The sequence below is a fragment of the Eriocheir sinensis genome, chromosome 50 (assembly GCF_024679095.1).
Source record: "Eriocheir sinensis breed Jianghai 21 chromosome 50, ASM2467909v1, whole genome shotgun sequence".
NCBI classification, from domain to species: domain Eukaryota; kingdom Metazoa; phylum Arthropoda; class Malacostraca; order Decapoda; family Varunidae; genus Eriocheir; species Eriocheir sinensis.
In genome coordinates, this window is record NC_066558.1 from 7,469,572 (window position 1) to 7,494,626 (window position 25,055).

General features: G+C 42.1%; 1 protein-coding gene and 1 long non-coding RNA gene across 2 annotated transcripts; one reads left to right on the top strand and one right to left on the bottom strand.

The window, feature by feature from the left end:
• Positions 1-1,435: 1,435 nt before the first annotated feature.
• Positions 1,436-14,976, top strand: LOC126982362 (autophagy-related protein 13-like). Its single transcript, XM_050834373.1, has 10 exons — positions 1,436-1,483; positions 2,957-3,036; positions 4,345-5,113; positions 5,581-5,799; positions 6,502-6,631; positions 7,752-7,944; positions 8,282-8,395; positions 9,553-9,754; positions 14,006-14,137; positions 14,698-14,976. Exons 3-10 carry the CDS (start codon positions 4,961-4,963, stop codon positions 14,914-14,916), a joined length of 1,362 nt encoding a protein of 453 aa, XP_050690330.1. The 5' UTR covers positions 1,436-1,483; positions 2,957-3,036; positions 4,345-4,960; the 3' UTR covers positions 14,917-14,976.
• Positions 14,977-14,979: 3 nt separating this feature from the next.
• On the bottom strand, positions 14,980-21,345 carry LOC126982369 (uncharacterized). The gene is made up of 3 exons (XR_007735149.1): positions 21,197-21,345; positions 16,524-21,097; positions 14,980-16,424 (listed from the first exon to the last, which is right to left on the bottom strand). It is a non-coding gene; the product is annotated as an uncharacterized LOC126982369 (long non-coding RNA).
• Between the last annotated feature and the right edge of the window lie 3,710 nt (positions 21,346-25,055).

Genomic DNA, 25,055 nt, shown 5'->3' on the forward strand with positions numbered 1-25,055 from the left:
TGAAACATTCTTGAAATAGTACAATTTCTTTAATTTACAATAGATTTTACCAAAATAAAAGCAATAATAAATCAAACAGCTACAAATGCACTTTTGGAATCAATTTATTTACTAGTTTATTCTGTCTATTTAGTACTTAATTTTGAACAATAACTAAGAAGTCAGAATGATTGAATCACTGATTCTGGTGACTGTAGCTTCACAGTCGTTTTGTTATGATCGTTCGCAATGGCGCCGATCGTCGCTATAGTTTTCCTCGTGAAGGTGGCCGAGGGGTAGTGGCGGCTGCAGAGGAAGCGAGGAGTGTTGAGAGTGTGTGGCAAGGTGCGGGGCTAGGCTAACCCCGCAGCCGCCACTACCCCATCGGACAGTTTTACATGGAAATACTGCAGCAGCGATCGCCGCCATTGGTAACGATCGAAACAAGACTGTGAAAGCGGCCCAAGTCCGATTCACTGTAAAAAAAAAAAAAAAAAAAACTAAAAAAATTAAAAAAATAAAAAATTCTGTGAGCACGCCGCGCTGCAAATGTCGTCTTCGATAGTTTTCAAAGTACCGCAAAAAAGTACCGCAGGATTTTTAGTGCGGTCCGCGGTAGTGCGGTATTTTCAGAAATTTTGTGGTTAATGCGGCACTTTTTTGTGATGCGGTACTACCGCACTAAGTACCGCATCTGCCCACCTCTGGTGCTACGGCAGTCTGTCAAACAACAGAGTTATATAACTCTGTGGTGCCAAACTATCTCGGCATATTAATGTTCAAAAATTGCTACGTCACCCTCTGCGGGAGTCGGTTGAGGATTTTGTTACATTGTGGCTAAAATAATCATGAGGGAGCAGGCTAATTACAGGCTGCTATACCAGGATAACCAGCCTAGCTGCAGGGAGCAGCCTCACAGGTCACTGGGAGGTGATGGTCAGCGTCACCAAAGTGTCGTACTCGGAACATCGCCATTATCACTTTGACCAAAAATCTATCAAAACCACAGAAATAACGACTCCCACTTATAAATATAGCTAAAACCCTTAATTATTGCTGTCTTTATGTAGTAGTTAAGGCTCAGAAATCAGGTAAATAGCGTGTGTTGAGGTCAGCGTTACCAAAGTGTCGTACTCAGAACATTGTCATAATCAGTTTGACCAAAAATCTATCAAGGCCACAGAAATAACGACACTCACTCCTAATTAATTTCAAAACCCTTAATAGCTGCTGTCTTTATGAAGTAGTTAAGGCTCAGAAACCAGGTAATTAGTGTATGTTGAGGTCAGCGATACCAAAGTGTCGTACTCAGAACATTGCCAAAATCCCTCAAGGCCTTAGAAATAACGACTTCCACTTATAAATATCGCTAAAACGCTTAATAACTGATGTCTTTATGTAGTAGTTAAGGCCCAGACAGGTAATTAGAGTGTGTTGAGTACGATAATCTGCAGGGTGGCACACAGATGTAAACAGGTGCCAGACGTGTCCTCCTTCACGCCAGGTCAGCGCCACCATAACATTGCCCTATTTAACACCATTATGCCTTATTTACAAGCATTTCTTGACCATAAATACCTTAAGTACACACTGATGAACTTAAGATATAGGAATGAGTGCTTAACATGGCTGTGGATGAGAGCCAAGACCCATTTTCCAATATTTTCCTTACCACCACAATATTACCCTAAATACCCCCATTAGCCCTTAAATAATGGCGCTGCTGAAGGCTAAATAGCAATACTACACTCCGAGGGAATTATAGTAGAGAAATGACCGCTTAATATTCCCTAGCAGTCCTTCAACACGTGAATAAAGGAACGTTTCCCAATATTTCCGCAACTCAATTTCATCATCATATTTTGGAGGTGTCTGTAGGGCGAGCAGCACCAGGGGAAGTCCTCGGGGTTTGAAACTTGTGTCCGTGTGGTTAGTCTGGCCGTGTGCTGCCTGGAGGGTCGAGAAGTGAAGCCCCAAGGATCAGCTGGCCTCAAGGCTGCCAGGGCCAGGAAGCAAAAGTCATCCCTCTCCATGTTTGTGAGGCCTTGGGGAGGCAAACACCACATGTACAAGTCCTCAGGAAAAAGAAACTAAGAAAGGCTGTGGAAGTAGATGCATTCTTTTTTGGACCCTGAATGCAGTGCAGTAACATATGACTTCTGTAAAGTAAAAGGTGGTTCGAAGGGGGCAAAGTCCCCTTGTTAGAGGTGGTGATGGGGGGCAAAGCCCTCCTATTGAGGGGATCGAGGGGGGCAAAGTCCCCTTGTTATGGGTTTTGGTGGGAGGCAAAGGCCCCTCTGTTAGGTATGTTACACTAGGTTAAGTTAGGTTAGGTCAGTTTAAATTTCTTTGGCATGTGGTGCGGGGCGACGGAAATACACAGCACGGGATGGGACGGGACAGCAGTGGGGGTGGTCCACTACGCAGGCCGGTGGTAACGGGCGGCGGTGGCTGCACCTCAGGCGTTGAAAAGTCATTTAGTGATTTCTGGAAAGAAATCTTGTCCCCACAATAAAAAGCATATTTCGTCCAGAAATAAGCAGTGTCTCGAAATTAGTAGGCTGCCCTTTCCTCAATAATCCCCACAGAATTCCCTTTCCATCATTCATGATATCTTTGTGTCACGAAAAACATGAGAAATTGATCTTAGTCTGGAAAGTGGGAAACTTGCATATCTAACTCCTGGGATAAACCCACAACCAGCCAGAGTGAAACCACCGGCCTATTACTTGGTTAAGGAGGCCCACCCCTAACTGACTGAGTGTTTAGGGGCCTCCTGCATCAAGTGGGTCATTACAACTTTACCCTTGAGCCTTTAACCTAACCCAGCCTAAGCCAGGGAATGTTGTGGTAAATATTTGTTTTATTAACTCACTGATATCTTCTTTCCTTTTAATCCAACTACTCTTCTGCTGTTTTATATGTCATCCACTAATCTTCAAACCTTGCTAAATCTAACAGTTGATTCTTGTTTCAGAGAGCAAATATTAGAGGGATACACGTACAGTTTGGGCCGTATTCCCATTCAGCCAAAATGTGAGGAGAGGCAATCAACAGGTAAGTCAGTGCAGCACACCTGTACTATCCTATGTAGTGCGGCGACTATGCCTGATGAACGAGCCTCCCATAACCCACTTAGCCAGCGGGGTAACTCTTTGGCCGACTTGGTAAAGAGTGGCTCTCCCATCACGCTGGTCACGGGTTCAATCCCAGGCAGCCGGGGAATACCCTCTCCTTGTTGTGATTAATTTCTCATGTGTTTCGATACATGCAGAGGACGTGTGGGACCGAGGGAGTAATAGAAAAAGAGAATAGAAAAGCTCTTCATTAAACTTAAACTGAGAGGTGGAAGCTCAGGTGGGGTGTGGGATCAACAGAGGGAAAAGTGTGAAGTATGGGTATGGTGCAGAAATGAGCTCAGTGCAGGGCGAAGTATATAAGTGTGCACAGTGAAGTAACGAAGAGTGCGATGTGAAGTATATAACCCAGTAGCAGCGACGGGCCAAATTTGTGGCTTTACCGTGTACCAGCGACGGGCCAAATTTGTGCCATGATATAAACCCCCCAAAATAGATGATGCATAAACTGATCACAAATGCGTTGATATATATTATGAGATGGTTTGCTTGAATGACGATTTTGTCTCATTTTTCTCGCTTAGAGGGACTATTAAGAAAAATGATCCCCGCTGCTACCGGGTTAAGTGTAAAGAAGTACCAAGGAGGACCTAAGAAGCGATACAAAGTGGAACAGCTCAAAAGAAGAATAGTACTTTTTGTTCTTATGTTCAAGCTCTAGCACCAGTTGGAGTTCCTGATAGGGTTAGTGCTAGTGGGGCAGGCAAGTGTTTTATAGTGGCACCATCTTGCTTGGAGGGGCTTCGTGGTGCAGTGGTTAGCACACTCGGCTCACAACCGAGGGAGCCCGGGTTCGAGTGGAAAAATTTGGGCGGCTTTTCAGATACCCTACGCCCCTGTCCACCTAGCAGTGAATGGGTACCAGGTGTTAATCGGGGGTTGTGTCCCGTCTTCTGGGATCTGTTCCCTTCTATAATTCCTTCCCCTTCTGTCTCTCTCCGGCATATGACCACAGATGTTGCGCCGACTAAACGAAACTTTCCAACTTTCCATCTTGGTTGGCTTATGCTGCCCCCCTCCACCCCCCAGACTCCACTTGTGCTTATTACTTTAGACCAGCATTATCATCACGCCACAAAGATTAGGTCCAGTACAAATACTCCTCAAAATTACCTGAGAACAGTGGACAATTTAGGTAGTGCAAAGCTTTTACTTATGAATACTTACTGGTAATCATTATAACATCCATCATACCATTTCTTGCAGCCATTCTCCTTTCTCTTTCCAGGTAGTGGGAGCGACCGGCCTTGAGAAGCAGTGAAGGCGGGGAGTCATATCTTGAACAAAGGCTAGCTGTTGAGACATAAAAATAAAGGTCAAAGTTAAAGGAAAGGCCCATCGGAGAAGTGATGCCTTGAGTGCCTCGGACTTTGGAGGGTTGACCAATGGCTGTTTCATGTCCTGTTAATTGAAAGTCTCGTCAAGTGTAAGAACCAGAATAGAATAACCACCTTGCCCAAATTTCCCCTCCCTCCTCCCTCCCTCTCCTTACCAACACCACAAGCGACATAAAACTACCCTGTCTATCCCCCCCTCATCCCTTACCCCCACACCATCAACACCAACACCAGAATTAATATAACATAACAGGCCCCTGAAGAGACCCTACCAGCGCTTACGACACCACCTAAAAAAATAACATAACATTGCTAACTTCACCTACCACCACCACCACTACCACCAGACTCAAAGAAACACCGCATACTCTCCCCTTGCTCCCCTTCGCACCCCTGTACCCGCCACCATGTCCCCAGTGCGTCACCCCACCCTACGTTCACCCCACTCACTCAGACACTCGAGAACGTTCTGAGCGTAAAATCGTAAGGGGAAAACGTGCCCTGAAGATGTCGGGTCGTCCGCTGAGCCCCGAGGACCGCCGAGAGCTGGGCCGCCTCACCAAGATACTGACGCAGAAGGTGGTCCAGGTGGTGATCCAGAGCCGGCTTGGGGAGAAGGCGCACACGAGGTCAAAGTCGCCGGTGCAGGGTTCGGACTGGGTAGGTTTTCGCGTTTTTTTTTTTTTTTTTTTTAATTTTCTTTAATTTTGTCTTTCTTTTTTTTTTTTTTTTTTTTTTCATTTTCTTTAATTTTGTGTTTCTTTCTTTTTCTTTCATTCTCTCTATTTTCTTTTTTCTTTTTTCTTTTGTTCTTTTTTCTTTGTCTTTCTTTTTCTTTCATTCTATTTTCTTTTTCTTTTTTCCTTTTTTTTTTATCTTTTCTCTTCGTCTTTCTTCATTTTCTTTTCCTTTCCTCCTTTTTTTCTTCTGTTCTTTATTTTGGTGTTCCTCTTCTTGTCTTCCTTTCTTTTTTTCCTTCCTTCCCATCTTCCTTTATTCCTTTCTTCTTTTTATTTTTATTTTATTTTATTTTATCGTATTTCTCTTCCTGCCTCCCATGCACAGTGTCACCTCCACCACCACCACTCCTATAATGACCCTCTCCCCCTCCCTCTCCCCCCCTTTAGTTCAACCTTGGCATTGAGGACATCGGAGAGATACAGCACGAGGCGAAGAAGAGTCTGGGCGGCCACCTCCCGGAGAAGGGCAAGCCGCTGGTGGTTGAGATACTGCTGCGCACACCAACCAATGACACCCTCGTCCTTGAGCTGTGGACGCTGACGGTGCTGGACGCGTGTGATACGTCCCCGGCGCGCATCAACCCGACGATATATAACAGGATGACGGTGAGTGTGTGTGTATGTGTGTTTGTGTGTGTGTGTGTTTTTCTCTTTTTTTCTGTTTTTCTTTCTATTTTTTGTTTTGTTTTCTTGCGTTTTCTCCCCTCCTTTTCTTCTTTTGTTCTTTCTTTTACTTCGATTTTCCTGTGTTTTTTTCTTTCCTGTTTCTCTTGTATTTTTTTCATTATTTTTGTTTTTTTTCTTGCGTTTTCTCTTCTCTTCTTTTTCTTTCGTTCTTTTTTTCTTTTTTCGTTCTTTCTTTTTCTCCGATTTTCCTGCGTTTTTTCTTCCCTGTTTCTCTTTCATAATTTTTTTTTTTCTTTTTCCTTCTTTCCTACTTTTCCTTATGTTCTTTCTTTCTTCTTTTTTTCCTCTTTCATTCTTTTTCTTTCTTTCCTGTTTTTTCTCCTTTTTCTTATGCTGTTTCTCTTCTTTCTTTTTCCATTCCTTGTCTTTCCTTTTTTTTGCCTCCTTCCTTTCCTCTCCTTATGTGGCAAAATCCATCTACTGAGGAAGGCATTAGAGAGGTATTTGAACCCTTTCCTTTGCCTTCTTTCTTTCTTTTCCTTTCTTTTCCTTTCTTTCCCTTTCTCTCATTCTTTATTCCTATTTTCCCTCTTCTCTCCTCTCCTCACGTGGCAAACTCCATCTACCGAGCAAGGCATCAGAGAGGTATTTGAACCCTTTCCTCCATCTCTCTCCCACCAGGTGCTGCTCAAGTCCCTCCTTTCGGTAACGCGCATCACGCCCGCCTACAAGCTTGCGTTCCGACAGGGCCCGGACTCCTTCGTCATCTGCTACCGAGTCTATCTTGGCGACCCGGAGTTTGAGATCCTTGGTGTGTGTGTGTGTGTGTGTGTGTGTGTGTGTGTGTAGGGATGATAATAATGTTTGTCAAGATATTTCAGTTTTTCTTTTTAATTTTTTTCTTCTCATTCTTTCTTTTGTTAATGTCTTCTTCTTCTTCTTCTTCTATTTTTTTCTTCTTTCTCTTCTTCCAGTTTGTCCTTGTTCCTCTCTTCTTCTTCTTCTTCTTCTTCTTCTTCTTCTTCTATTTTCTTCTTTTTCTTCTTCTAGTTTGTCCTGTTCCTCTCTCTCTTCCTCCTCTTCTTCTTCTTTCTTTTATTGGTCATTTTCTTGTTCTCCTTTTTCTTCTTCTTCTCATTCTTTCTAGTTGTTGTTGTTGCTGTTTGTTGTTGTTTCCTTTTATTATTATTTCCTTCATTCTTACTTCCATGTTCTTTCTCTTCTTCTTCTTCTTCTCATTCTTCTAGTTTCTCTTCTTCCTTTCATTCTTATTTCCATGTTCTTCTCTTCTCTTTCCTTCTTCTCATTCTTCTTAGTTTCTCTTCTTCCTTTCATTCTTACTTCCATGTTCTTCTCTTCTCTTTCCTTCTTCTCATTCTTCTTCCTTTCATTCTTATTCCCATGTTCTTCTCTTCCTCTTCTCATTCTTCTTCCTTTCATTCTTATTCCCATGTTCTTTCTCTTCTCTTTCCTTCTTCTCATTCTTCTTCCTTTCATTCTTATTCCCATGTTCTTCTCTTCCTCTTCTCATTCTTCTTCCTTTCATTCTTATTCCCATGTTCTTCTCTTCTCTTCCTCTTCTCATTCTTCTTCCTTTCATTCTTATTCCCATGTTCTTCTCTTCTCTTCCTCTTCTCATTCTTCTTCCTTTCATTCTTATTCCCATGTTCTTCTCTTCTCTTCCTCTTCTCATTCTTCTTCCTTTCATTCTTATTCCCATGTTCTTCCTCTTCTCATTCTTCTTCCTTTCATTCTTATTACCATGTTCTTCTCTTCTCTTCCTCTTCTCATTCTTCTTCCTTTCATTCTTACTCCCATGTTCTTCCTCTTCTTCTTCTTCTCATTTTTCTACTTCCTCTTCTATCATTTTTTACTCCTGACCCAAGTTCTCTCGTCCCACAAACTGACCCCAAACCGTCTCATCCTCGCAGGGGAAAATTACGTCCACGCCAGGCTGGGTCAGGTCACCACCCCGGAGTCCACCTTGCTGCTGAGCGTGGCGTATCGTACCCAGATCACCCTCGCGCCCCCTGTTCGCAGCCCTGTTCACGACCCCATCATGGTGAAGAGCGATCATTTTAAGCCCGAGATCTCGCCCCGGCACTGCAGAAGAGGGGGCGACAGGTGTGTGTGTGTGTGTGTTTGTATGACGTGGAAATTCTTGTAACGTCTTTGTCGAGAAACTATGTGGGTGTGTTCTTTCTTCTTTCGTTCTTTCTATTTCTCCTGTTTTCTTCGTTTCTCTCTTTCTACTACTACTTTTTCTTCCTCCTCCTCCTCTTCTTGTAGCATCTTTGTTGATATATTTACTAACTGTGTGTGTGATTGTGTGTCTGTGAATTAATACCTCAAAAACAAACCTTGCCAGTCTAATGTTATCGCCTTTATTGAAGTGCAAAGTTGAAAGCAAATGATTAATGGAGGTACAAAAATAATTCCTTAAACGTTTCTTCTTGCTCAGAGGGACGGACAGCTCTGAGGCGACACAGACCTCCGATGAGAGTCAGGACGCTGGACGGCTCTTCACCACCTCCCCCCCTGACCACCCCTCCACCCCACGCTCCAGAACAAGCAGGTGAGTGGCTAGATTTTTTACTAAGTCTACCTATGGCCCTGGTAGGCTTTCTTGGTTGGGCCTGGTGGTCGGCCTCAGCCTGGAGTGGCACAGCAAGTGTTTATAGTGGCGCCATCTTGCTTGGCTCATGCTGTCCCCCAGAGCTCATCTTTTAGCCTCTTTAGAGAGATTGTCTAGAGTCCAGGTTGATAGGTGGTCTTCAGAACAGCATGTGGGTAGTCTTAGAGCCAGTTGATGATAACTAAACACTGTCAGCTGATAGTGGTGGGCGGGACTTGAACCCTGGGCCTTCACAACACCATGGCCACACACTGACCACTCAGCTACTGCCTCCCTTAACCTGGTAGCAGCGACAGTCCAAACTTGTGGCTTTACTGTGTAGCAGCGACGGTCCAAATTTGTGGCTTTACCGTGTAGCAGCGACGGTCCAAATTTGTGGCTTTACCGTGTAGCAGCGACGGTCCAAATTTGTGGCTTTACCGTGCAGCAGCGATGGTCCAGATTTGTGGCTTTACCGTGCAGCAGCGATGGTCCAAATTTGTGGCTTTACCGTGCAGCAGCGAGGGTCCAAATTTGTGGCTTTACCGTGCAGCAGCGACGGTCCAAACTTGTGGCTTTACCGTGTACCAGCGACGGGACAAACTTGTGCCATGATATAAACCCCCAAAATAGATGATGCATAAACCGATCACAAATGCTTTGATATATATTATGAAATGGTTTGTTTGAGTGATGATTTTGTCTCATTTTTCTTGCTTAGAGGGACCATTAAGAAACATGATCCTCGCAGCTACTGGGTTAAGTGGCTTATTTTTTTTTGAGGGGGGGAGCAGTTTCACTCCTTTTTTTCTTTTTACTGTAAAGGAAGCAGCTCAAGGGAAAAAAAAATAGCAGCTCAAGGGAAAAAAAAAAGAAAAAAAAGCAGCTCAAGGGCAAAAAAAGAAAAAAGCAGCTCAAGGGCAGAAACAAAACAAAAAAGAAGAGAAAAAAAGCCTGCTAGTCACTGCCCCAATCAAAAAGTTTACAAGGGTGGCTAAAGGTGAGGTCAATTTCAGGAGGAGAGGTGTTTTGATAAATTAATACCTAAATGAGCCCCTTCCCCCTACTCCAGCACCCATAGCAAACACCCTTAACAAACACCCTACGCCCCTTCACAGTGAGAGCAGCTGCCGAGGACACACCCAGCAGCCTGAGCGCAAGGTGTCTGTGGCCTTTGTTGACGCCAAGCCACCCAAACCTGACGACTTCTTCCTGCCCGACATCCCATTCTCCAACCTCCTCACCTCCACCATGGAAGTCAAGGGGGATAGAGAGGCCGCCACCACCACCGCCACCACAGCCGCCGCGCCACAGTCTCAGGTCAGCGCTCGTAATGGACTTGTAACTTACTTGTGTGTTATTTGTTTGTGTCGTTTGTTTCGTTGAGTGATGTGTAAGTTTATTGTGTTTGGTGTACTATGGAACCACATTATTTTTCTTATTTCCTCTCATTTACGACTTCAAATCTAGTGTTACTGTTCTTGTTAAGCTTCCAATCTCCTTATTCTTCCCATCTTCTCATTTCTCTTTTTTTTTCATCATCATCTAAGTCATCTAAACCCTGAGGATGACGACGATGATGAAAAAGAAGAAAAATATGTACCGTATTTCGTGGCGTATAACGCGCACCTTTTTCACATAAAAAATGCCTGAAAGTTTACCCCTGCGCGTTATATGCCGAAGGTACAAATTTTTATTGATTTTTTTCTTCTTTGGGGTGTTATAACGGTTTTTTTCTTGTCTTGTCCAATGACAACTGCAAACTTACCTTTATTATTGTTTATGATCTTTCATAGTCCATAGCTGTCTTATAATATGTTACCATAGAATACAGGGCGATCAAATAACTACTATACAAAAATTAAATCAGTGGGGGATCGCCCATGCCTTGTTGTGATCCCGCTTCTCCGTCGAGGGCCGACACGACCCAGCCGCCATTTGCATTGTTTTGTATGACTAAGGTGCACTGTTGCCAATTCGAGCAGTACAAGCTACATGTTCCAACACTATTCCACACTCCATTATAACTTTATTCTGATTGGTCCATGTCAGAGTGGACTGTCCTTGCTCCCCCCACCACCTCCTTTACAACCACACCCATACAGCAAACAGCTGCATGCCGCGTGTCACCAGAACGGGCTAAATTGCGTCTTGCCTAGTTGTCTGTCATAACCTACGAGTGATGGTGAGAATAATAGGCTAATTATGATATCAGAAGCTGTGCATCATCAGTTTGTACGAGGATGTATTTCTCACAACACCAGCACGGCCGCCATTTTCATTGCTTTACTCAAGGACACTTGTCAATTCAAGCAGTACAGGTTACGCCAAAAATATATACATTTCGGGAAACTGTACATCGCCAGTGTTCTTTAACCGTACATATTTCTGAGCATTTTAAGAACTTTTTTTTTCCCCAAAATTGTTGTCTTAAAGTTTGGGGTGCGCGTTATACGCTGTAGCGTGTTATACGCTGCGAAATATGGTAACTTTTTTTCAAAGTTCGTTTCAGTCCTTTACTGGTGCCGCCCTTTTTGTATTCCTCTTCCTGTCTTCATTTCTTTTTCCCTATTTCCTCCCCATTTTCCTTTTCCTCATTCATTCCCTTCCCATAGTCCATTCTTTCTCTGTGTATTTCCTCCCTGTCTTCCTTTTCCTCATTCATTCCCTTCCCATAGTCCATTCTTTCCCTATTTCCTCCCTGTCTCCCTCATTCTCATTCATTCCCTTCCCATAGTCCATTCTTTCCCTATTTCCTTCCTGTCTCCCTTATTCTCATTCATTCCCTTCCCATAGTCCATTCTTTCTCTCCCTATTTCCTTCCTGTCTCCCTTATTCTCATTCATTCCCTTCCCATAGTCCATTCTTTCCCTATTTCCTTCCTGTCTCCCTTATTCTCATTCATTCCCTTCCCATAGTCCATTCTTTCTCTCCCTATTTCCTTCCTGTCTCCCTTATTCTCATTCATTCCCTTCCCATAGTCCATTCTTTCTCTCCCTATTTCCTTCCTGTCTCCCTTATTCTCATTCATTCCCTTCCCATAGTCCATTCTTTCTCTCCCTATTTCCTTCCTGTCTCCCTTATTCTCATTCATTCCCTTCCCATAGTCCATTCTTTCTCTCCCTATTTCCTTCCTGTCTCCCTTATTCTCATTCATTCCCTTCCCATAGTCCATTCTTTCCCTATTTCCTCCCTGTCTCCCTTATTCTCATTCATTCCCTTCCCATAGTCCATTCTTTCTCTCCCTATTTCCTTCCTGTCTCCCTTATTCTCATTCATTCCCTTCCTATAGTCCATTCTTTCTCTCCCTATTTCCTTCCTGTCTCCCTTATTCTCATTCATTCCCTTCCCATAGTCCATTCTTTCCCTATTTCCTCCCTGTCTCCTTATTCTCATTCATTCCCTTCACTTAGTCCATTCTTTCCCTATTTCCTTCCTGTCTCCCTTATTCTCATTCATTCCCTTCCCATAGTCCATTCTTTCTCTCCCTATTTCCTTCCTGTCTCCCTTATTCTCATTCATTCCCTTCCCATAGTCCATTCTTTCCCTATTTCCTCCCTGTCTCCCTTATTCTCATTCATTCCCTTCCTATAGTCCATTCTTTCTCTCCCTATTTCCTCATTCATTCCCTTCCCATAGTCCATTCTTTCTCTCCCTATTTCCTTCCTGTCTCCCTTATTCTCATTCATTCCCTTCCCATAGTCCATTCTTTCTCTCCCTATTTCCTTCCTGTCTCCCTTATTATCATTCATTACCTTCCCATAGTCCATTCTTTCTCTCCCTATTTCCTTCCTGTCTCCCTTATTCTCATTCATTCCCTTCCCATAGTCCTTTCTGTCCCTATTTCCTCCCTGTCTCCCTTATTCTCATTCATTCCCTTCCCATAGTCCATTCTTTCCCTATTTCCTCCCTGTCTCCCTTATTCTCATTCATTCCCTTCCCATAGTCCATTCTTTCTCTCCCTATTTCCTTCCTGTCTCCCTTATTCTCATTCATTCCCTTCCCATAGTCCATTCTTTCCCTATTTCCTCCCTGTCTCCCTTATTCTCATTCATTCCCTTCCCATAGTCCATTCTTTCCCTATTTCCTCCTGTCTCCCTTATTCTCATTCATTCCTTCCATAGTCCATACTTTCTCTCCCGATTTCATTCCTGTCTCCCTTATTCTCATTCATTCCCTTCCCATAGTCCATTCTTTCTCTCCCTATTTCCTTCCTGTCTCCCTTATTCTCATTCATTCCCTTCCTATAGTCCATTCTTTCCCTATTTCCTTCCTGTCTCCCTTATTCTCATTCATTCCCTTCCTATAGTCCATTCTTTCTCTCCCTTTTTCCTCCCTGTCTCCCTTATTCTCATTCATTCCCTTCCAATAGTCCATTCTTTCTCACCCTATTAACTCCCTGAATCCCTTATTCTCATTCATTCCCTTCCCATAGTCCATTCTTTCTCTCCCTATTTCCTCATTCATTCCCTTCCCATAGTCCATTCTTTCTCTCCCTTTTTCCTCCCTGTCTCCCTTATTCTCATTCATTCCCTTCCCATAGTCCATTCTTTCTCTCCCTTTTTCCTCCCTGTCTCCCTTATTCTCATTCATTCCCTTCCCATAGTCCATTCTTTCTCTCCCTTTTTCCTCCCTGTCTCCCTTATTCTCATTCATTCCCTTCCCATAGTCCATTCTTTCTCTCCTTTTCCTCCCTGTCTCCCTTATTCTCATTCATTCCCTTCCCATAGTCCATTCTTTCTCTCCTTTTTCCTACCTGTCTCCCTTATTCTCATTCATTCCCTTCCCATAGTCCATTCTTTCTCTCCCTTTTTCCTCCCTGTCTCCCTTATTCTCATTCATTCCCTTCCCATAGTCCATTCTTTCTCTCCCTATTTGCTCCCTGTTTCCCTTTTTCTCATTCATTCCCTTCCTATAGTCCATTCTTTCTCTCCCTTTTTCCTCCCTGTCTCCCTTATTCTCATTCATTCCCTTCCTATAAACCATTCTTTCCCTTTTTCCTCCCTGTCTCCCTTATTCTCATTCATTCCCTTCCTATAGTCCATTCTTTCTCTCCCTTTTTCCTCCCTGTCTCCCTTATTCTCATTCATTCCCTTCCTATAGTCCATTCTTTCTCTCCCTATTTCCTCATTCATTCCCTTCCCATAGTCCATTCTTTCTCTCCCTATTTCCTCCCTGTCTCCCTTATTCTCATTCATTCCCTTCCCATAGTCCATTCTTTCTCTCCCTTTTTCCTCCCTGTCTCCCTTTCTCATTCATTCCCTTCCTATAGTCCATTCTTTCTCTCCCTTTTTCCTCCCTGTCTCCCTTATTCTCATTCATTCCCTTCCTATAAACCATTCTTTCCCTTTTTCCTCCCTGTCTCCCTTATTCTCATTCATTCCCTTCCCATAGTCCATTCTCTCTCTCTCTCTCTTTCCTCCCTGTCTTCCTTTTTCTTACCTGCATTGCGGTGCCAAGAACAGAACTCCCCAATAATCATCATCCTTTTTCTTCCTTCCTTCCCATTGGACCGTAAAAAACTGGCCCAAAGTCCCTATATCACCCACACTCTCCACCTTCCACCCACAGGAGAAGCCGAGTGGAGGTGTCGCCCCAGCGGAGGGAGGAGAGAAAGTGGCCATGACAGGCTCGGACACATCGCACAAATCCACAGCCTCGGCGCAGCTCAAGGAGGAGGCAGATTTTGTTATGGTGGAGCTGGTGAGAACTTCAATTTTTCCTTTCTTTCTGTTCATTATTATTAAAGTGGACGCTCTATTTGACGTGAGCCAAGCACATACCAAAGAAATTCAAGCAAAATGGGGATTGGTGCGACTTTTTCTTGTCTATCTTGTCTTCTTAGCTTATGTCTGTATTGTAACGGCAAAATCTTACCTCACAGTCACCAATATCAACTGAAGAGCAAACGAGACTCACTGGATGCCTTCTTATCTTATTTTTACATGCACCAAATACTGACTCGCTCTCTGCCTCACCGGGGGCTTTGTGGTGCAGTGGTTAGCACACTCGGTTCACAACCAAGAGAGCCCGGGTTCGATTCCCGGGTGGAGTGGAAAAATTTGGGCGGCTTTTCTGATACCCTACACCCCTGTCCACCCAGCAGTGAATGGGTACCAGGTATTAATCAGGGGTTGTGTCCCGTCCCCTGGTATCTGTTCCCTTCACCTATAATTCCTTCCCCTTCTGTCTCTCTCCGGCATATGACCACAGATGTTGCACCGACCAAATGAAACTTTCCTTTTCTCTGCCTCACCCCACAGAAAACCCCCTTCGCTGGGACGCAGGACGCAGGGAACGACCTTGGCACCTTTTACCGTGAGTGCCAGAGTGCCCCACAGCTACGCATGTTCGCCGACACCCCAGAGGACGAGATAAGCGACCTTGCCGAGCAGTTACTAACCTTTGAGGGGTACGTGGACGACTATAATGAGTTGGTCCGCTCCCTGCACTCTGAGGAAAGCCCGGGAAGCTCTCAGTAAAGGAAATAATGGGTTGGTAAAGGCAGTGGTGTGTTTACGCGTCTTGTTAATGGCAGCGAGAGTGGTAAGATTGAAGAGTCTGGGTTTAATAAGTGGATGAAAGTAAAGAAAAGTAAAGGAAATAATGGGTTGGTAAAGGAGTGGTAGGTTAGTGAAGGCAGTGGTGTGTTTATGCTTTGTCTTAATGGCAGTGAGAGTGGTTAAGTGGTAATATTGAAGAGTCTGGGTTTAAAAAGTGGATGGAAGTGCTGTTCTCTTGTTTCTGGCAGTGAGGATATCTGAAGAGGATGGGGTTAAGTGCTAAGAGGTCAAGTTTGAGTTTAGCAAGTGGTTTAAAAAGTGGATGGAAGTGCAGCTCTCTTGTTTCTGGCAGTGTGGATATCTGAAGAGGATGAGGTTTAAGTGCTAAGAGGTCAAGTTGGGGTTTAGCAAGTGGCTGTAAGTGGTTTAAGTGGTAAGATTTTATAAGTGGGTTTAAAAAAGTGGATCAAATTGCTGTTTTTCCTCTTGTTTTGTTTCTGGCAGTGTGAATATTTAAAGAGGAGGGTTTCAGATGAATTTGGAAGTTTCGGGGTTCAGTTTTAAAGGAATCAGGAAGCTTCGTGGTTTAGTTTCAAAGGAATTAAAATTTGCCTCCGAAATGACAGCCTCAGATCACTTTACCAACCCTAACTTGCCTCAGCTTGATCAAGAATAAAGCCAAACTCAACTTGCCACAGCTTGATCAAGAGTAAAACCCCAACTTGCCACAGCTTGATCAAGAATAAAACCCAACTTGCCACAGCTTGATCAAGAGTAAAACCCCAACTTGCCACAGCTTGAGTCAGGATCAAGTCACCCAGCCAAGCCAGATATCAGGTTGGGCGTTAGTACTAAGTGTAGCCATGTTCCCTTATACATACTCTCCCTGTCCTCTCTAAAGGCCCAGTGTATATAGAGATTTGCGGATGTATATATTTGTGTCCTTTTGGTCAATGTATTTTTGTGTTCTAATGTATATTTTGTGTGTTAGGTTTATGATGTGTTCAGAAGTGTTACATTTTTTTTTTCTCGAGTTCAAATAACTAAATGATGACAGGTTTAGGGTTTATTTTATCTCGTTTTGCTGCGGTTTACTGTTTGGAATTACGTTTTCTGTAGGTTTAGGCCTAAGAATTTTTTTATCTCGTTTTTGTTTTGTTTGGAATTAGGTTTTCCGTCATGATTTTTTTTTTCAGTTCAAATAACCAAATAAGTAGGTTTATTTTTTTATTTTTTTTGTTTATCTTGTCTTGCTGTGTTTTATTTGGAATTACGTTTTCTATCATGATTTTTTTTTTCGAGTTCAAATGACGAAAAAATAATGTGGGTTTAGGTTTTTTTATCTCATTTTGTCACGTTTTATTTGTTTTTTGTTTTCTATCATGATTTTTTTTTTTTTCGAGTTCAAATGACGAAAAAATAATATGGGTTTAGGTTTTTTTATCTCATTTTGTCGCGTTTTATTTGTTTTTTGTTTTCTATCATGACTTTTTTTTTCGAGTTCAAATGACGAAAGAATAATATGGGTTTAGGTTTTTTTATCTCATTTTGTCACGTTTTATTTGTTTTTTGTTTTCTATCATGACTTTTTTTTTCCCCAGTTCATGACAAAAAGATAATATAGGTTTAGGGTTTTTTATATCTCATTTTGCCGCATTTTATTTGTTTTTCTGTTTTCTATCTTTTTTTCCTCCAGTTCAAGTTAGCAAAAGATAATACATATAGGTCTAGTCTCTCGTCTTATTTCGCTTTGTTTTATTCTTTGTTTTGTTTTTTCTGTCGTAATAATTTTTTTCTCCAGTTCAAATAACCAAATGATGATGTAGGTTTAGGTTTTTTTTTCTTGTTTTGCTGCGTTTTATTTGGAATTGCGTTTTTTGTCATGTTTTTTTTTTCTCAAGTTCAAACGACAAAAATAATATAGGTTTAGATTTTTTTTATCTCATTTTGCTGCGTTTTATTTGGAATTAGGTTTTCTGTGATGATTTTTTTTCTCTTGACTTCAAATAACGAAAATGATAATGTAGGTACAGCATAGTTTTTTTTATCTCATTTTGCTGCGTTTTCTTCATTTTTCCATTTTCTATCTTTTATTTCCTCTCCAGTTCAAGTAAGCAAAAGATAATACATGTAGGTCTAGTTTCTCGTCTTATTTCGCTTCGTTTTATTTTGTTTTCTGTCATAATTATTTTTTCCTCTCCAGTTCAAATAACCAAATGATATGCAGGTTTAGTTTTTTTTATCTCGTTTTGCTTCCTTTTATTTCATCGTTTTCTGTTATATAATTATTTTTTCCTCTCCAGTTCAGATAACCAAATGATATGCAGGATTAGTTTTTTTTATCTCGTTTTGCTTCCTTTTATTTCATCGTTTTCTGTCCCAAATAACAAAAAGATAATTATGGTGTTAAAGTCACACCATTTCAAATAGTCCGCTGAGGCACTGACTTTGTGGGTCTATTCCTCCCCTCTGCTCTGCCACACAGCCACAACACCTATTTTTTCCTCTCATATGTTTCCTATAGGTAACAGATGAGAGGAAGGGACAGGTGTTAGGAGGAAAGGACCCGCAGAATCCAATGCCTCGATGGACTATCTGAATGCTTTGACTATAGTTTTCATCTCTTCTTTTTAGCATTTGTATTTTCCGTCACGAATAACCAAGAGATGATATAGTTTGAGTTCTTCATATCATCTCTTCTTACGATTTATATTTTCTGTTCCAAATAACTACGAGATGATGTAGTTTTATTTTTTCACCTCATTTCTTTTTTTTCTTTTTCATTGTGTTTTCTGTCGCGAATAACCAAAAGATAATATAATTTTAGTCCTTCATATCATCGCTCCTTTTTATGATTTATATTTTGTCCCAAATAACTACGAGATGATATAGTTTTAGTTTTTCTTTATCTTTTTATTCATTGTATTTTCTGTCGCGAATAACCAAGAGATAATATAATTTTCGTTCTTCAAATCATCTCTTGTTTTTACGATTTATATGTTCTGCACCAAGTAATTACGAGATGATATAGTTTTAGTTTTTCATCTTCTTTTTATTCATTGTATTTTCTGTCGCGAATAACCGAGATAATATAATTTTAGTACTCCAAATCATTTCTTCAAATCATCTCTTCTTTTTACGATTTATATGTTCTGCCCCAAATAACTACAAAATGATATAGTTTTAGTTTTTCATCTTCTTTTTATTCATTGTATTTTCCGTCGCGAATAACCAAGAGATAATATAATTTTAGTTCTCCAAATCATCTCTTCTTCAAATCATCTCTTCTTTTTACGATTTATATGTTCTGCCCCAAGTAACTACGAAATGATATAGTTTTAGTTTTTCATCTTCTTTTTATTCATTGTATTTTCCGTCGCGAATAACCAAGAGATAATATAATTTTCGTTCTTCAAATCATCTCTTGTTTTTACGATTTACATGTTCTGCCCCAAGTAACTACAAGATGATATAGTTTTGTTTTTTCATCTCATTTTGTGATAATATAGTGTTAAGTTTTCGTCTCATTTCTTCGTACAGTTTATATTACCTGTCCTAAATTATGAAAAGATTGTCTAGTTTTAGTTTTTCATCTCATCTCGTCTTTTTATTCATTGTATTTTGTCCCAAATAACCTAGAAATAATATTGTGTTAGGTTTTCATCTAATTTCTTCTTCTTACAATTTATATTACCTGTCCTAAATTATGAAAAGATTGTCTAGTTTTAATTTTTCATCTCATCTCACTTGTTACTTATTGCATTTTCTGTCCACTTAATTTATGTAGGATTGAAGTTTTGGTGTTCATAATTTACTTTTTTTATCACGCACTTTATTTCAATTAGTATAACCTTTAGTGTTAGGGAGAATTATTTCCGGATTCAGTGCACAAGTTGCCTCTTGAACCATCTGTCCACATATAGTAATCAAAACACACCCACACACACACACACACATACACACCTCTCATCTTGCACGTCAATTTCCGCCTACGTTTTTTGTGCCTCAGTTCCCCAAGTTTCGGAGGACCAAGAGTCTAGTGAGCATTACGTTCCATCTCGTTAAGTTGACTCCCTCCCTTGTGTGCCTCTCTCTCTCCTAGACACACACACAGCATCGTATATTTCTCATCTTGCATGTCAATTTTTGCTAACGTTATTTGTGCCTCAGTTCCCCAAGTCTCGGAGGACCCAGAGTCTAGTGAGCATTACCTTCCATTTCATTAAGTTGACTCCCTCCCTTGTGTGCCTCTCTCTCACTCCTAGACACACACACAAGCAGGCAGGAAGGCATGTCGAAACTAACGCAACTCAGTGATAAGCAGTTTCGTGTGTATGTGTGTGTGTGTGTGTGTCCTGTTAGTTGAGATGATGGCAAGAGAGAGAGAGTCACCCATCGTTTTACGCCTGCCAGCAAGCCTTCGTTTGACCTCACAAATACCTATTCATCCAAAATTTTCATTCATCTGTTCCTCGTGCAGTCTGAGTGTTATCGAGAACTTGTCACGTCATCAACTCACTGGGAACTTGTTTGTCGTGGGTTCCAGAAACATGGGTCACACCTCAAGCTGGTGATTCGTTCGTGAAGTTTGATTACATAGTGCAGTGTCAAGGGAATTTATTGTTTTCACTGCCCATAAAAGTTTAGTGGTTCAGGTTCAAGGATTTAGTAGTCTTATTTGCCCATTAACCCAGTAGCAGTGGGGATCATGTTTCTAAAAGGCTCCTCTAAGCGAGAAAAATGAGAAAAAATCATCACTCACACAAACAGTTTCATAATATATATCAAAACATTTGTGATCAGTTTATGTATCATCAATTTTTGGGGGTTTAAATCATGGCACAAATTTGGCCCGTCGCTGCTATACGGTAAAGCCACAAATTTGGCCTGTCGCTGCTACCGGGTTAAGTTGGTGGTTCAGGTTTCAAGAAGATTTATTAGTTCTATCAGCCTGTGAAGTTTGGAGGTACAGTAGAGCCCCACTTAGCGCGAGATCAGTTAGCGCGAGCCACCATCTACCAAGAAAAAAACTAATTAGCGCGAAAGCCTCAGTTAGCGCGAGCAGCCACCACGACTGAATTTAGAAAATTGCGCCAAGCCACCATGATGCGCGGTGGCCTGGGTGGCCTGCCCCACACCACAACACAGCCCCCGCCACCACTTCCCACACGGTCCCAGTCTCTCATGCTCTCTAACGTCGTCCTGCCCCCCCTGGCCCGCCTCCTGCTGGGGGCGGTGCACAGCTCGCCGCCCGTGTGGCGCCGCAGCAGCCACTGTCACTGTCCCGGCACCGCCTCCGCCGCCATCCTCGGGGCGTCACCACGGGCGTGAGCTTCGCCGTGTTGGCCCCGCGGGGCGGATGAGGCAAGGCGTCACTATTGACTGAGTGGCCACCGTCACCGTAACACACTCGATAATAACGAGTGTGATGTCGGCCTGGCTGGGCACGACGCCCACACACGCCCACACCCTGCCCGCCGAACCTTTGCTGGGGCTGAACTCTTGTCACACCCACTTGCTGCCGCCGCCGACACCTTGAGCCGCAAGAGTCACCATCACGGCTCCATAACTGATGACTGCGTATTTTGAGTAATTATCAAACCCAAAAGTCAGACACATGTGTGCACCAAATAACTTTTTTCATATTGGTTACTTTATTCAATTAGCGCAAATTCAGTTAGCGCGACCGCATTCATCCACCTAATTCTTGCACTAAATGGGGCTCTACTGTCGTTTCAAATTTCCATTTCAATCTCACAATTGGAACACCTTAACACACCTGTACTTGGGCACTCACACACCTTATAACACATCATAAACTAACAAGTGCAGTGATGCTACAGACAGGCCCCGGGAATTTATTATTGTATTCTCTGCCCGTAAAATTTTAGTGGTTTAGTCTCGAGAATATTTAAGTTTTATTTGCCCATTAAGTTGGTGGTTCAGTTTCAAGAAAATGTATTAGTTTCATCTGTTCATCAACCCCGTGACTGTGGATTTCCCACAAGAATACATCACCAAGTTACAGGAATGGAACAAAAAGTGGCTGCTACAATTCACTGAAGGAAAATGTAAAGTCATGCACCTTGGGAGGGGATACCCAGCATACCAATACCACATGGGAAACACTGCACTATCCACCACAGAGGCAGAGAAAGACCTGGGAGTGTATGTTACCAGGCTACCAGTGAAGGGATATCCAGCACACCAATACCACATGGGAAACACTCCACTATCCACCACAGAGGCAGAGAAAGACCTGGGAGTGTATGTTACCAGGCTACCAGTGAAGGCGAAATCTGTGCCAATCGCAGCGGACGGGTTAATACATACATCTGTACACTCGGACACTCACATACCTTATAACACAACGCATTGTAAACAAACAAGTGCAAAGATACAACAGAAGCATCAGAACACCACACCCACATAACAGTTCCGGCAAGGCTTTAGTTAGTCACATATCAGGGCATGTCTCCCAGCGTGCCGTCGTCAACCACACCAAGTCAAAATATACCCCAAATTACCCTATTTATTGTACTTATAATGTATTTAAGGCTTTTGATATATATTTTTTTAATCCCTTAATTACTAACCCTTGAATTAGAGGAGCCAAGAACTCATATTTGCGACCGAGGATTCTGAACGCCAAGGCAGAAGTGGTCGTCATTTTGATAGTTGTAATGTATGAAGCACAATGGTCAACACTCACGCTGCTTTTCGTCCTGTCTGCACTCACTACTGTGGTTCCGATTCCTGTATGACGTAAGGAGGAGGGAGTTATATGCTTGAAAACATATATATAAACTACTGTGTTTCTGATTGCAGTGTGACATAAGGGCCTGGAGTGAGTTGTAAGCTTGAAAACATATATAAAAGCTACTGTGATTCTAATTCCTTTGTGTCAAAAGCTGAGGAGAGTTGTAAGCTTGAGAACTTATATAAACTACTGTGTTTCTGATCGCAGTGTGACATAATGGCCTGGAGTGAGTTGTAAGCTTGAAAACATATATAAAAGCTACTGTGATTCCTTTGTGTCAAAAGCTGAGGAGAGAGTTGTAAGCTTGAGAACATATATTAATACTGTGGTTCTGCTTTCTGTGTGATGTAAGGTGAGGAGAGAGTTATAGGCTTGAGAACATCTGTATAAACTACTGTGGTTCTAATTGCAGTGTGACATGGGCCAGGAGAGAGTTGTAAGCTTGAGAACGTATATAAACTACTGTGGTTCTGCTTTCTGTGTGACGTAAGGTGATGAGAGAGTTATCGGCTTGAGAACATCTATATAAACTACTGTGGTTGATTCCTGTGTTCCATGGCCAGGTTATAGGCTTGAAAACATATGGGAGGAGACGAGAAGGTGTGAACAGAGCCATTCTTTCTAGGCTACAAATTCCAGGACGAACAAGAATGAGATGCAAGAGAAAAATGACCTTGTGTGTGGTGTACTGAGGGTCAATTTTCCCTTGGACGTGGTATCATGTTCTTCCTGGGATAAAGTACATGTTTTTTTTAGCTTAGGGAAAGGCAGACTTTACATTTCAGGAAGAACAAGACACAAGTAGAAGTGAAAAGCAAGCCTCGGTACACATTATACAAGGTTACTTTCCCCTTGCAGCTGGTATCATGTTCTTCCTGGGATAAAGTACATGTTTTTTTTAGCTTAGGGAAAGGCAGACTTCACATTTCAGGAAGAACAAGAACAAGTAGCAAGCTTCAGTACACAATATACAAGGTTACTTTTCCCTCGCAGCTGGTATCTTGTTCTTCCTAGGATATGTAGTCTGCCTTTCCCAGGATATACTAGAAAGAAATGGCTCTCCCTCACGCTCCTTCTCCTTCCGACACCTCACATATAAACAGGCAGAAAGTCAGTGATATATCCTTCCTGCGATATGTAGTCTGCCTCTCCCAGTACAAGGTAGAAAGAAATGGCTCTCCCTCACACTCCTTTCTCCTTCCAACGCCTCGTATATAAATAAGCAGAAATATGAGGCAGAAAGTCAGTGATATATATAATGGAATGGAATAAAAAGCACATTATAGTCAACTCATTCCATTTTTCTCAAGTAACCGGATGTTTCTTGTCGAGTTTGAACATAAAACCACAAACCCAGCTCTTGGAATAAACAAACCAGCCTGGAATAGATTTAGCAATACAATCTTGGGGAAAATATCATCGCCTTCGTAAACAAACTCCGTCGTTTTTTCTGCTTTTTGGGAAACTGCAACGGACTGTCATTTTCTCTCTCGCCTTATGATGTAGGCGGGAACGTTATGGAAGATTTTAGAACACATAAACTATAGGAAAAACTGCAACGGACTGTCATTCTCTCTCTTGCCTTATGATGTAGGTGGGAACATTATGGAAGATTTTAGAACACATAAACTATAGAAAAAACTGCAACGGACTGTCATTCTCTCTCTCTCGCGCCTTATGACGTAGGCAGGAACATTATGGCAGATTTTAGAACACACAAACTATAGGAAAAACTCTGGAAATCACCGAAAAATTACATGGTTTATTTACGAATGCGTTGGAATGAAAACAGCAGACGAGGCAGCTTCAGAGAGCCTAACACTGTAAGAAAACATACCAAATAGATTCCTGTAGTGTTATCAGTCAGTCAGTCCTGTTCTTCACCTAGCACAGAGGGAGTAGCAGGTATTCATAACAGCCAAGTAGATCACGTAATAGCAACAATAGTTCACTCGGATTAATTTTCTCGATAGCAACCACTGATATCGTTTCGCACACTCAAGTTCAAGTGTCTGTAGTGTCGTGAAGGTCCTGTATTTTATCTTGCAGCTTTATTAGAAGTCCCAGATATTGCTTTGTTCTATCGTTCCGGAATGGGCGCGATGTGTAGTGCTTATTCGCTGCTTTGGGTGCAGGGTGATGCTGTCTGTTGAGTCGGTGTCCTTCCCTACATTAGAGGAGGTCGCCGTCAAGGGTGTTCACTCTCTACCTTCAGTGTGAGATACAATCGATAACTCGGTAGCCATTTTCCGCTTCACGTTCGGCTCGTGAGGTTAAAAAAAGAAGTGTATTTTAACATGACTCAGTGACGATGGTGAGTTTTTCAGTGTTGGAACTCATCGGTTTGCACTGTGAGAATCTTTAACTTTTGTCGATATATATATACTTTGAGATTGTGAAATATTAAATGATGTCTATTGTACCTCCTCGTGTGTCATTTTCCTTGATTATAATGTGTAAGATGAATGGAGAAATTAGTGACGGGATTGTGGTAAGCTGCTACGTCCCTCCTCCTCCTCTACCCTTCTTCTTATCTACCTATCTATCTTCCTCCTCCTCCTCTACTTCTCTCCTTCTCTTCCTTCCCCCTTTTCTTTGTCTTCTTCCACTTTGATCTCTTTATTTTCCTCCTTTTCCTTTCCCCTTCTCATCTACCTATCTACCTTCCTCCTCCTCTACTTCTCTCCTTCTCCTTCTTCCTGCTCCTCTTTCTTCCCCCTTTTTCTTTGTCTTCTTCCTCTTTGATCTCTTTATTTTCCTCCTCTTCCTTTCCCCTTCTCCTCATCTACCTATCTATCTTCCTCCTCCTCCTCTTCTTCCTCTTTGATCTCTATTTTCCTCCTCTTCCTCTCCCCTTCTAATCTTCTTCCTCTTTGATCTCTTTACTCTCCTCCTACCATGCTCATTTCCTTCCTTTGCCTCCACCTGCTCCTTTACCCTCAACCACAGATTCCGAACCACTCCTGACCCTGCAAGAGAAGCCAAGGCCAAGAAGATCACATAATAGCAACAATAGTTCACTCGGATGCATTTTCTCGATAGCAACCACTGATATCGTTTCACACACTCAAGTTCTAGTGTCTGTAGTGTTGCGAAGGTCCTGTATTTTATCTTGCAGCTGTATTAAAAGTCACTCAAGTTCTGGTGTCTAGTGTTGTGAAGGTCCCATATTTCATCTTGCAGCTGTATTAGAAGTCACTCAAGTTCTGCTGTCTAGTGTTGTGAAGGTCCCATATTTAATCTTGCAGCTGTATTAGAAGTCACTCAAGTTCTGCTGTCTAGTGTTGTGAAGGTCCCATATTTCATCTTGCAGCTGTATTAGAAGTCACTCAAGTTCTGGTGTCTAGTGTTGTGAAGG

Coding starts and splice junctions, on each gene's coding strand:
- LOC126982362 (XM_050834373.1), top strand. CDS start 4,961: ATGTCGGGTCGTCCGCTGAGCCCCGAGGACCGCCGAGAGCTGGGCCGC. Junction 7,945..8,281: donor TGCAGAAGAGGGGGCGACAG/GTGTGTGTGTGT, acceptor CTTCTTGCTCAG/AGGGACGGACAGCTCTGAGG. Junction 8,396..9,552: donor CCACGCTCCAGAACAAGCAG/GTGAGTGGCTAG, acceptor GCCCCTTCACAG/TGAGAGCAGCTGCCGAGGAC.